Below are 12,433 nucleotides of genomic sequence, written 5' to 3' on the forward strand. Positions count from 1 at the left end.
ATAGAATGCACAGTTCAGCACAGAAAGACTGATGCACTTCCCTGAGGTTCTGATGCTGGGGGACTTTCATTGGTTAAACACGCCTGATTCAAATGATCAGTTCATCCTCAGGAGCCTGATAACTGAATCAGGTTGGAAAACATGTAGGAATGCGGCCCACTGCGACACACTGATCCTTTTTTTTTCTTTAATAAATCAAATAATAAAAAATCATGGTCAAAGCTTCACAGAAAGTGAAAAGTGCCACACCCGCCCTCACCCCCACTTTCTGATTGGCTGTTTGATCTGTGACATCACTTGGACAATCCATTAGGTACACTGCCATTTTCAAGTGTACCAATAACAGGCCACTTTATTAGGGAAATATGGTCAAAGGTCACAGGTGTCAAGCTCTAGTCCTCGGGGCTGCGTTCCAATATGTTTTCCAAGTTACCCTCGTTAAGTGCACCTGCGTGAAAAGTTTTAGCCACTTTCACGTTCTGCAGGAGCTAAAACTTTTCACGCAGGTGCACTTAACGAGGGAATCACACGGACACTCCATTAGGTACACCGCCATTTTCAAGTGGACCTAATAACAGGCCACTTTATTAGGGAAATATCATGGTCAAAGGTCACAGGTGTCAAGCTCTAGTCCTCGGGGCTGCGTTCCAATATGTTTTCCAAGTTACCCTCGTTAAGTGCACCTGCGTGAAAAGTTTTAGCCACTTTCACGTTCTGCAGGAGCTAAAACTTTTCACGCAGGTGCACTTAACGAGGGAATCACACAGACACTCCATTAGGTACACCGCCATTTTCAAGTGGACCTAATAACAGGCCACTTCATTAGGGAAAAATCATGGTCAAAGCTTAAATGAAAGTGAAAAGTGCCACACCCGCCCTCACCCCCACTTTCTGATTGGCTGTTTGATCTCTGACGTCATTCGGACACTCGATTAGGTACACCGCCATTTTCAGGTTCGTTCGCGAAGATTCACGAGTGAACGTCATTTTCTTCGTTTTGTTTTACGGCGAGGTGGCACCAGCTTCCATGCGCATTACCGACACCTACTGGTTGAAGTCATATGAACTGAAAAAAGAACGAATCACTTTAGGAAGTTATTCGTTCACTCTCGTTCACTGAAAAGATTCGTTCTTTTGAACGAATCGTTCACTCACGAGTGCATGGCTTAATTGCTCTTAACCCACGTGGCTTTGTGTGTGTCTTCAGCAAAGTCCCTTGCTCGAGTACTTGACCTGGACCAAAATAGGAAGGCTATCGTCCCTTTTTGTGCTCTGGTTTTATTAATTACTGCACCAAGTGACACCGTTGTTAGCAGTGACCCATAACTATAACGAGTACACCGACCTTTATATGAAAAATAGGTTCGCTTCTGTAGTTGCTGCGTTATTTTGGCTGGCATTAAAGTGCACTTCTCTGATGATCCACAAGAGGGCACCATGATGATATTGACCACTTCAGCTCGGCACCGGTTGCGCGGCCTCTAACAAACAAACAAACAAACAATAAATAAATCGGGAGGAAATTGCAGGTATAAATAACTACGTATAGCTGACAAATATCAGCGTACGTACATTTATATTTTGTATTGTCAGACTTGGTTCTCTATGTTTTTAATAACAACCCACTTCACTCAAAAACGAACTGAATGAAAGAATGAATTTCAGTGAGAGGGCGACTGCATAAACAATTAGGTCATCAGACAACTGTCGCCTCATGCAGATCAGTGGAGCTGCTTTTCTGCCAGGTGTTTCATTCACCGGATGGATCGACTATCTGTTGCATCAAACCAAATAATGACAATCAATGTTTTGTCAAAGTTCTCTATTACACAAATATACAAAACCACAGTGATGTTTTAATATCGCAAACAACAAAAAAACTGTGGGTCACAACCACCAAATATAATTTCCTGTTATTTCCTTATGTCTTATTAAATTACTTGTTGCCAGGCAGAATTTGGAGAGGCACTCATAATTGTCCTAAGGTTGAATTAGCATATGCCAGCCACACCCACCAGGTTTCCTAAATGGCAAACTCTAGGGTGACAGCAACGCTCCCCCAGGAAGAGTCAGCAGGATCTTAAACAGACACACGAATAGGTGCACACAAACGCACACACATGCACAGCGGGCGGCACAATTAGCACATGGGCCTTTGGGGGCCAAACTTAATCCACGACTTAATATCACCACTATACCTCACAATTATATAAACCATCAATACAAATGTGCATGTGCAATTCTTTGAGTTCTGTTAGATTGTTATTCTGCCCTTGAGCAAGGCACCAAAACCCCAGCCCTCCCCTTGAACCCAAGAGGGGCAGCGTTCGCTCATTCTGACATCATTCCTTGTACTGTTTACTTGCATGTATGCGATCCGGTTCTATGTGTGGTGGGTGGTCAATAAAAATACAGCCAAGTGAAATATGAATGTCCCCTTGTGGGATTCTAATCAGTATAACAAATGAAATTAAAAGTGAATTAAAATGGGATTACACCTGTTGACCTAGTTCTACCCCCCATCTCCACCAGTAGCCTGCCGCCTCTATGATGACCTCATAGCCCCATCTCCGTCCGTGTGTGTGTTCAATGATGCAGATGATCCACTGATCTGTGATTGATGCGGTACTTCCCCTCCCCCTTTTTGCAATACTCCATTTTCCTCTTAGTTCCTCTCAGTCTGTGGTGACGGGGGTGGGGTCAGACGGGTGGGGCCTGAAGTGAAAAAAAAAAGAGCATGAAGAGGCAGCCACACACTTGCACACATACTCACAAGGGTTTACAGTATATGGCTACAAGACCCACCGCTGGTTCCCCGAGATATCAGTGTTTTGAATGACATCATGGAGAGACAATTAGTTCCTTGATTTTGCAAGACAAAACTCTACAAGGCAAGCAGACAATCTTCTTGCTTTGTCTATCCAACTTGTATCCAGGTCACCTTGATGATTCAGTATAAGCCACACTTACTACACCAAGCACGGTTCGGTTCACTTTGCTAGTATGTTTCAATTTGGTAATATCCACGTTGAAGTGTGCCAAAATATCCAGCCTGCAATATATTGCAAAGGATAAAGTAGCTATTTGTAAACTCAGATAGACTCCCGCTCACCTAATGAGGCAAATGGTATAAAAATAAAAATGCAAATATAACCAATTCTGTTGACAAACAGGTTTCAATACCACTGCCTCCTGGAAACGTGGAGCAAAGATGGAAAGTGATTTCATAATTTTGAAATTCGAAGATCTATGCTGATTTTCAGGAATATAAATATGCTATGTTTTGTCTCATCTGTCCAAAGCACATTTGAACCAAAAGCTTTGCAGCAGCATGCCAGTGTGCATTCTGACAGATTCCAATCTGCCAAAAATGACAGACTGATTGATAGATAGGGTGGAGCATCTAGCTCTCTTAAATTGGGAAGTGATGTAAACATTAATCAGCGTTTGTCTTGATTAGCTTGATGGGTGAGATGGAGCTGAATCATCACATCTGCAGCCATTTACACTCACAGTCACACCTAAATTAGTCTTAGGTGAACCCAACATGCATGTTTTTGAAAACTAGGAGGAACCTGGAGAAGAACACATAAGCACAGAGAGAGTACAAATTCTACATTCATTCCGATAAGCTTCCTCCTTCAATGTCCGTCCGTCCGGCCATCTGTCCGTCTTTCGGTTTGGGCTCATCCATCCATCATCCTTCTTACAGTGAACCAATCAATACGTGATGTCAGGATGAGGTAAGTGATGAGTTCAGAGTCATAAAGCCACATGATAGGCTGACACAGCGCCATCAGCAGCTGCGGCTGGAAATTGATGGAGCCCAGAATTCTGGCTCATATTTCACCCATTTCTCCCTCTCTCATGCACACGCGCGCACACAAACACAAACACGCATCTAACACACACACGCACAAGCACGCACACACAATAAGCATCCCATATCTCCTGCCACAGAAATGGATTTTCCCCCAGCAGACCACACAGGGTGGATTCATATCTCTATTGATTTAGATGTGGTGATGAACTGAAAGGAATCAAATGAGATCAGCCTGAGAAGTAAATTGCAAATTAATCAAATTAATCTATTGAAGATACAGAGATAGGGAAGGTTACAAATGTTCAGAAGGTATTCAGTTGCACCAGAAAGCTGCAGCAGGGAAGTCAAATCGCACATGAATGATGAGATACAAACCAAAGTTGGATGAAGGTCATCAGGAACACAAACTCCAGCTGGGACACACACACACACACACACACACACACACACACACACACACACACACACACACACACACACACACACACACACACACACACACACACACACACACACACACACACACACACACACACACACACACACACACACACACACACACACACACACACACACACACACACACACACACACACACACACACACACACACACACACACACACACACACACACACACACACACACACACACACACACACACACACACACACACACACACACACACACACACACACACACACACACACACACACACACACACGGGATTTTCAGCTTTTCCTGGCAGAGGTTTCCACAGTGAGTTACTTGCTGACTTTGTTTGGCACAGTTTTGGATCCAGATGAGGCCCCTTCCTGACACAATTTTTCCCCAAGATTGAGACTGACAATACCCAAATAGTGAAGTAAAAAACGGAATTAATTGTTTCCAATTATATACAATACCCATTTAACAATTCCTCCCTCAAATTTGAGTCTCAGCACCTGTCTCCAACAATATGTCTAATCATGAAGGCGCTCATTCTGCCATGATGGCAGAAAAAGCACACATCCTCCATTTAGGCAGAGGCGGAAGTGAGGTTGAATGAATGTCATTGTGTTGTGAATGTATGTGGAGGAGGGAGGGAAGGAGGGAGGGAGGGAGGGGGAGGAAGCGAGGGCATTGGCTCACGTTTCTTCCATTTGTCTCCCTTGGTAACAGAGGGAGATAGTCACAACCTCGGCGCAAACAGGAGGACATCTGGACCTGCTACTCTCTTCCTCCTTTGTTCATCTCCCTCTCAAACTTGTCTGTCTCTTCTCTTTCGCTCCTCTGCCCTCCCTCCCTCCCTTCATTTTTTTTCATATTCTCCTCACTGTGTCACTCTCTGGGGGCTATCAATCATGGAGGCTGTGACGGCAGCCAGGCTGTAGGTGGTCATGCCGACGGCAGATGGCTCTTTATCGCTTGGGCCCCGGCCTCGCCATGACAACCACAGAGAGCAGGAAGTGACACGTCCAGCAGAGTGGAGAGATTCGTGTTGACAGGGCGCGCGTGCGCACGCAGTCCGATCTGGCCATCTATCCATCGTGCTGTGAAAAAGTATTTGCCAAAGGTCAAGTTCTCACTTTTTGCACTTTTCCCACTTGAATGTTTAACATAATAAAAATGTAAATATCAAATGCAGTGATTATTGGGGGGAATTATAAGATACTAATAGAAGACGCTGATGGATAGATGACTAGAAGAAAAGACTGAAAAGGTCAAAGTATTCCTAAGAAAGGAACTAGGGTACACACACGTGTGTGTGTGTGTGTGTGTGTGTGTGTGTGTGTGTGTGTGTGTGTGTGTGTGTGTGTGTGTGTGTGTGTGTATCTCAGTGTGTCTGAGTGTGTGTCTGTGTCTGGGGCGGCTGGTGGATTTCACGTTCCACTTCCTCTAGCAAGGCGATTAGGCCAGACGTCTGTCACACACACACAACGCCGCTCCCCACTGTCTGCTGGGATAAACACACACTCATACAAACTTGCATACACAATGTTTAGAAAACTGACATTCTGTATGATTTTTTTAGATTGCTGAAGAGCGGACACACCAAGAAATATTACTCTCTTACCACTATTACAACTGTAATTTAAAAAATGTTTTCCCCATTTGTCTTCTGATAGCAACAGAAAATTACAGTAGCAAAAGTGTATGTGATTCATAAAACTAAAAATAAATACAATTAATTGATCCGTTCAGGCAAAGAGTGGTTAGCATCCACCTCAGTTTTGAGGTTGGTGGTTCAAATCCTGGCTTAAATAAAACAGTGCTTGCGCAACATTGTAATCCAATTTATGATGTCACGGTGCAATTACATAAATACAGGGCAAACGACTTCCCAAGCGATATTTGTAAGAGATATAATTTACCCTGGGTGTGGTGCTGTTTTCCAAAAAGCTAAAAATAAATATTTATCGTTCATCTATTTCAAAGCATTAATGCCAAATTTTAAATAGGGTTTTTTTTCCAGAAAAAATGTCAAATGCCTTGTTTGGTACAAGTTGAACAGCCACGAGTCACCACGAAAGATGTTCTGATATCGTTTGCCTTAATTTGGTCTTGTCAGTGGCCTTTAAAAAGTGATGCAACGTCCATCTGTTATCAATGAATTACAGCATGACGCTGAGACATGAGCAAGCCCACATGGAGTCATCACTTCCATCGCATTGGAACATTCCAGCAGAAATCAGCTAAAGCTTCATGATCCTCAAGTAGATTTGAAGGCGATAAGTAGTACGTGTGATATTTTGAAGCGGCATTAAGTACAGCGTTTGCTTTAGAGTACTGCACAAGAGAATCTCCGCCCTGAAAAACACACACAGTGGCACACACAAATACACGAGCGTGCACGCGCGCACACAGGTAGTCTGGCTGTCAATTTCTATTTTGTGAACCGCTCCTGTGAGAGGGGAGGCCATTTGACTACTGGCTACAGTAGTCGCAGCATTTTTTTTTTTTTTTGGTTTTTTAACTTAAACTCTTGACCAGTCAGTCAGTGCAGAAATTGCATTTTCTAGTTGTAAAACAACGCCCTAATTTGATTTTTAATTCAAATCCCCCAAAATGTAAAATAAAGTAGGTAGTGACAAGTTGAGGTTTGGTTTCCTAGGCGAATATGATGATTCACTTTTATTAAAAGCATCATAGCTACAAGTCATCAATACATGATGTCTGGGGGGGAAAAAAGACACACCCAAAAAAAAGAAAACAAAAAAAGAAAAACAAGGAAAAAAACAAAACATTTACATTGTAAGTCTGTAAACTTCAAGGCTAGATAAGAATTTTGAGGTAATGCTCTTCAGCTTGCTGGCTAAAAGTAACAAGTCCATTTTCTTTCAAAAAAAGTAGCTAAGTAATAAAGGTACCTGATTACTTTAACTCTTTAACACCAGTGCATCAACAGGAACAGAGTGAGACAAAACTGATTGCAGTACTTATTTGTCATCAGTTACAGTTCTAGTTTTTTTTTTCTTTTTTCTATTAACGCGACACTTGTGGTTTAATTCTTAGAGTCTGTGTGTTGGGCGAGTTATGATGGAACATTCAAAAGCTGCCATAGTTATTGCTGTCTCAGCATCACAGAGATGTGACAAGTTGAATGTGCGTGTGTGTGTGTGTGTGTGTGTGTGTGTGTGTCTGTGTCTGCGTGTGTGTGTGTGCTGGTCTGGCTGTGATAGTGAATGTTATGATCGGATCTGCACTTTCAAATATTTGAAGCGCGTGCGGCGCTTGATTTATCTCGTGTCGCTTAAGCCATTATTTGGAAATCGAAACAAATCAGGCACTACTGTTGCTTTTCAAGTATTCAAAATAATAACAATAAAAAAGACAAAAAAAAATGCCAATCAATATTCATTGTTGACCTTCATATAGTTAGAAGAACACGATTCAGTCCTGTTCTGGCCAGGTCTGGTGTCAGTGTGTGTGACTAGAACAACAGTCTTATTTAAGAGAGGGGAGCAGCGGGTGGTTTCGAACCAGCAGGTTGTGACAGGCCTCTACCATAATGAATCCACCTGAAACATCCCCGTGTGGCTCCAAATCCTTTTATATGACCCCCCTCGGGGAGGTGGCTAGTCCGACCCCAGCCCCCGCGCCAAACTGACCAATCGGAGCTCAGCGGACGGCAGACCCAGCCCGTCTGCCTTTGCCGTGCTACAAAACTAGCTCCCTTCCAAGTGACAAGACAGGATTTGGAGACTGGCAGTGGAAAGACTCAAAACTGGCATACAAACAGTGTGGGACAGGGGCTTACCAGTACAAGCGAGGTCAGCTTGTGTGTAGACACACACTTTACACGCACACACAGCTGAAGGGAGGGGGTGGGAGGCTATTTAGGGTGTGTAGTGGTAGGCTGGTAGGTTGTGTGTGTGTATGTGTGTGGTAGTCATGATGGTGTGCCTCCTTAAGAAACCTACAGTAATACGCTACATCAACTCCATTTCCAATTTTGGAGAAGCTTTAGCTGACGCTACTAACGTAGAGCAGTCCGTACAAGCACGAGAAGTTGCACTAAAACACGGTTCGAGAGCTGAAAGCAGCAGCAATAATGATAATCATAGTAATAAGAATGATGATAGTAGAAATAATAGCACTACTGGAACTCTGTGAAGAACAAGTGGAGATGCAAACTGGCCAAAAGTCTTTGAGGTGAGCTGTGACTACACTAACAATCCGATTTAAGTTAACACACACAGACCTTCTGCCTTTCTGGCACAGAGGCAATATGAGCCGGAGGGAGGGAGGGAGGGAAAAAAGATTGTTGTGTTGGTGGAAGCATGTAAAAGAGGTGGGGCGGAGAGGAGGAAGGAGGGGGAAGAAATGTCCACTGCCACTGTGAGTTTTAAGTTGATTTCAGTCCATCAGTCACTCTAATCGTCGTCTTCCTCATCTCCGATCATCCCTCCATCTTCCAGAAGCGATTCCTCGGCTTCACTTCTGTTCTCCTTTGCGGCTGCGCTCTCGTCAGCCAAGTCACTCTCTCCCCCTCTGGCCTCCTCAACCTCATTCTCCTCGTCCGCCATTTTTGGCCCCTCTGCCTTGTCGTCGTCTCTTGAAGGCTTTGCGGCCGCGGTGTTGGCCTCTGGCGCTCCTGCGGCGCTCTGAAGCTCAGCCAGGGTGGAGGCGGCGGGGAAGCCGGGAAGGCCGAGACCCCCGAGGCCAGGAGGTAGGAACATTGAGGGGTAGAGGAGGCCAGGGGCCATCGTGGAGAGGAGGAAAGGGTTGAACGCCAGAGAATTGGCCGACATGCCGGCGGCGGCGAGCAGTGCGGCGGCTTCGCCGTTGATGGAGGAATCAGCCGGGGAATCTGTGGCTGGCATCTGAGGGGTTGCACTCCTATTGCTTTGGGTTTTCTCCATCTTCTCTCCACCTTCCTCATCCTCTTTATCAATTTTCATCTTTCTGACAAGACGTCCACCTTCAGCACCAACAGCTTCCTCCTCATCCTCTTTGTCTCCACCCTCATCACCATCCGCCCCGTCGTTGTCCTTTTTTGTCTTCCGTTTAACTTCCTCCCCTTCTGCCCCATCTCCTTCCACCGTGCCATTTGTGTTCCCTGATGCAGAGGCCACAGCGGCGTTGGAAGCAGCGGCGGCCGTCGCCAAGTTTGCACCAAAGAGCCCGCCGAGGCTGAACATATTTGGGATAGCCGCGGCCATGTTGGGCAAGCCCCCCATGCCGGGAAGCATGAGGGGTAGCATGGAGGCGGCGGCGGCACTGGCAGCGGCCTGCTTGGGGTCAGTGGTGGTGGGAAAGGCCATAAGACCGGCGGCCAACTGGAGGGACTGGAGGCTCTGGAGGGAGGACAGATCCATTCCTCCGAAGAGGCTGTTCAGCAGTAGAGGGTTGATGCCTCCTATCAAATACAGAGTCACAACCTCATAATACTTGGAAAAGGACAAAATCTCACACACTGCATGTGTCGTGAGTTCGAAAACATTACATTGAAAAAAAACTAGTATGCTGAATAGATGCTGCTTTCTTACCAGCCGACGAAGTGGCGGTGGCCAACGAAGCTTGGGCAGCCTGCGCAGCCGCTGCTGCCTGGGCGGCGGCGGCCGCTTTGGCGATTTCAGATTTGGGTCGTCGTCCCCGACGTCGGACTCCCTCTTCCCGAATGACAGGACCAGTCAGCAGCCGGTCAAACATGGCTTCTGGGAGAAAGCCCTGGGCACATTTGTATGTTGGGTTAGAAAATGATTGTGACCAATTCCATCAATTTCTATGGTGTAATTGTAAGTCGAGAACACTGTGGAACATTTCGAGATTTCTATCTGTTGGTTAAGAAATGAGGGGGGGGGGGGGGGGGCACTCACCGACTGTTTGACAATATCTGTCCAATCAGGTGCAATTGAAAATTCAGGGTTTTCCAATAGCCATCTAGGAAGTTCTTTCATTGGGGGTGCCATGGCCCCACCCATCTGGAAGAAAGAAAGACTTAGTTTCATATCATCAATGAAAAAAACAAAACTCCAAAATAACACAACTTACCTTGCGCCCATTACGTCGGTTGACCACAGGCACTCTCTCATCTCCTGTCAGAGTGTTGATGTCAATCTTGTTGGGGTTTCGACAGCGATGACGCTTTTGCTTGGGTTTTGAGAACTGAGACATCAGTAAATCTTCATTCTTCTAGAGTAGCAATGGGGGGGAAAAAAAAGCATAGTTTGAGAAAAAAAATCAAATAAATTAAGGCAGATCAAATGCATGACAATAATAAAACGTACTGGTGTAAATCCAGACATGTCCATGGTGTACGTAGGGTGCTGCCTCAGCCACTCGCCGAGCTCTTTGTTGGAAACGGTTGGCTCCTCTTCCTCCATACTACCAGACGCAAGCGATCTTCCACTGGGGCTCTGTTCTGACACTGCTATGGGTCTGTGCGCACGGGCAGCATCTTGGCCGCCTTCTGCACCTGAAATCTTGGTCCCATCAGCATCATCCTGAGAAGAGAGAGGAGAACATCATTTTGATTCCTGTAACTTGACTGTGCAGTTTATTTGCTAACAAACGCACCCCAACAGCTCTTTTGTTGCCCATAAAGAGCAGCTCCATGCCCTCGACATTTTTCCTGCGCCCCCGCCTCCTCCTCATCATCGGCAGGTCAGCTTCCAGCGAACCGTTGGCTCGGTGTCCGGAAGGCGGGGCTTGCTGCAGCAGCTCCATTTGGGCCTTTAGGGAGGGGTTGGTCACCAGAGCGCTGGGGAAGCCAGCCAATGAGGGAGAGCTCTTGTGTTGATGGTGCATACCCTGGGTAGCAAAAGGACGCAGTTTTAGAGACTGAAAAACATTTTTTTTTTCTTCCTCCATGAGAGTAAAGGCTCGACAAGCAAGAGAGCTTCTAATAGAGGAGCGCACCTTGGTGAGATCCATAGCCTGACTCTGGGACTCCAGGGTTGCGTGGCTCTCTCTCAGTTGAGCAACCATCTCCATCAGGTTGCGCCTCTTGGCTGCTCTTTCTGCCTCAATCTCGATCTTCCTCCTTCTCCTCCTCCTTTGTCGAGGCGCCGTTAGACCCAGAGGATCATCCTAAAACACAAAATCAACTATTACCGCAGCCATTCGGTCTACGGACAAACTTCAATACCACTACATTTCTGTGTAAAGAAAAAACACAACAGTGATTTATCAGGTTTGAAGAACTCACATGAACATGCGATGAAAGCGTTTTATCCTCCATCCCGCCATAAGGGGTGTGGATGGCGCTCATTGTCAGCTCGCCCAAATTTCGCCTCTGCAGCGGGCTCTCGCTTGCTGTGGCTACTGCTGCTGCTGCTGCGGCGGGTATTGTGGAGCCATGACCTGGCATGAGGTTGCTAGGAAAGTCAAAGATGTGCCGTCGGTTGACAGGCCACTTGCCCTTCAGGACAGCCTCACAGATGTTGTCCATCCTGTTAATCATCAATCGATCCTGAGATGTGGAGAAAAGCAGAGTTAGATGAATACAAGAAAGGTGCTACTAATAGGATCGGGCTTAATTCGCAGATAAGAATGTGTACTTTAAATAGCACAGGTTACAAAATTGTAAATAGAAATATCACCTCGGCATTTTGGCGTCATACCACAAAAATGTTGACAATAGTCATTTCCTAACCAACATGGACTCTCACAAACAGAATGATGCATTTTCACAAGACGCACCTTAGGCCAGAGTGTGAAGGCATACGTTCTGTCTTGTAAGGCCTGCAAGGCCGAAGTTTCCGTCAAGTCATCAGGGCAAAAGCCATCTCTGGTTTCATCTCGAACAGATGTGCTCAAAGATGCAATGCTCTCCTCGTCAAAGTTCTTCTGCTCCGACACAGCACTCGCTAAGAAAAGATAGGGAAAGTCATATTTAAGGCTTAATTAAGGAGGGCTTCAAAATCGTCATCAAGGGATGCAAGCTCATTTTATTATCTGCCCCTGGTACTGAGGACCCATTTAAACTCTGTCAAGTCTTGAGGGAGAAACCAAAAATAGGCCTCTGAGCAAGTGATGTAAAATCATACGAAGTAGGCAACCAGGAAAAAAAATATTCAAAATATATACTGTAGTTAACACACAATAGAACATGTTATAGTAATTATTTGAGCCAATAAATTAACACTGAGAAAATGAAAAAACTTTGAATCAGAAGTGTTTCTTAT

The 12,433-nt window shown here is 45.4% G+C and overlaps 1 protein-coding gene across 5 annotated transcripts in view; it reads right to left on the reverse strand.

Annotated features, from left to right (window-relative positions):
• Nucleotides 1–6,902: 6,902 nt before the first annotated feature.
• chd7 (chromodomain helicase DNA binding protein 7) overlaps nt 6,903–12,433 on the reverse strand; it is a 42,990-nt gene continuing 37,459 nt past the window's right edge. For all 5 annotated transcript variants that reach the window (XM_037275206.1, XM_037275204.1, XM_037275207.1 and 2 more), the window contains 9 exons: nt 11,949–12,115; nt 11,455–11,718; nt 11,166–11,336; nt 10,824–11,057; nt 10,535–10,750; nt 10,299–10,439; nt 10,124–10,228; nt 9,794–9,974; nt 6,903–9,663 (listed from right to left, as the gene is read on the reverse strand). In XM_037275206.1, coding sequence (XP_037131101.1) covers nt 8,678–9,663; nt 9,794–9,974; nt 10,124–10,228; nt 10,299–10,439; nt 10,535–10,750; nt 10,824–11,057; nt 11,166–11,336; nt 11,455–11,718; nt 11,949–12,115 — 2,465 coding nt within the window. In that variant the 3' untranslated portion in view covers nt 6,903–8,677. The remainder of the gene's footprint in view (nt 9,664–9,793; nt 9,975–10,123; nt 10,229–10,298; nt 10,440–10,534; nt 10,751–10,823; nt 11,058–11,165; nt 11,337–11,454; nt 11,719–11,948; nt 12,116–12,433) is intronic.

Source organism: Syngnathus acus, chromosome 17 (assembly GCF_901709675.1).
Source record: "Syngnathus acus chromosome 17, fSynAcu1.2, whole genome shotgun sequence".
NCBI lineage: Eukaryota > Metazoa > Chordata > Actinopteri > Syngnathiformes > Syngnathidae > Syngnathus > Syngnathus acus.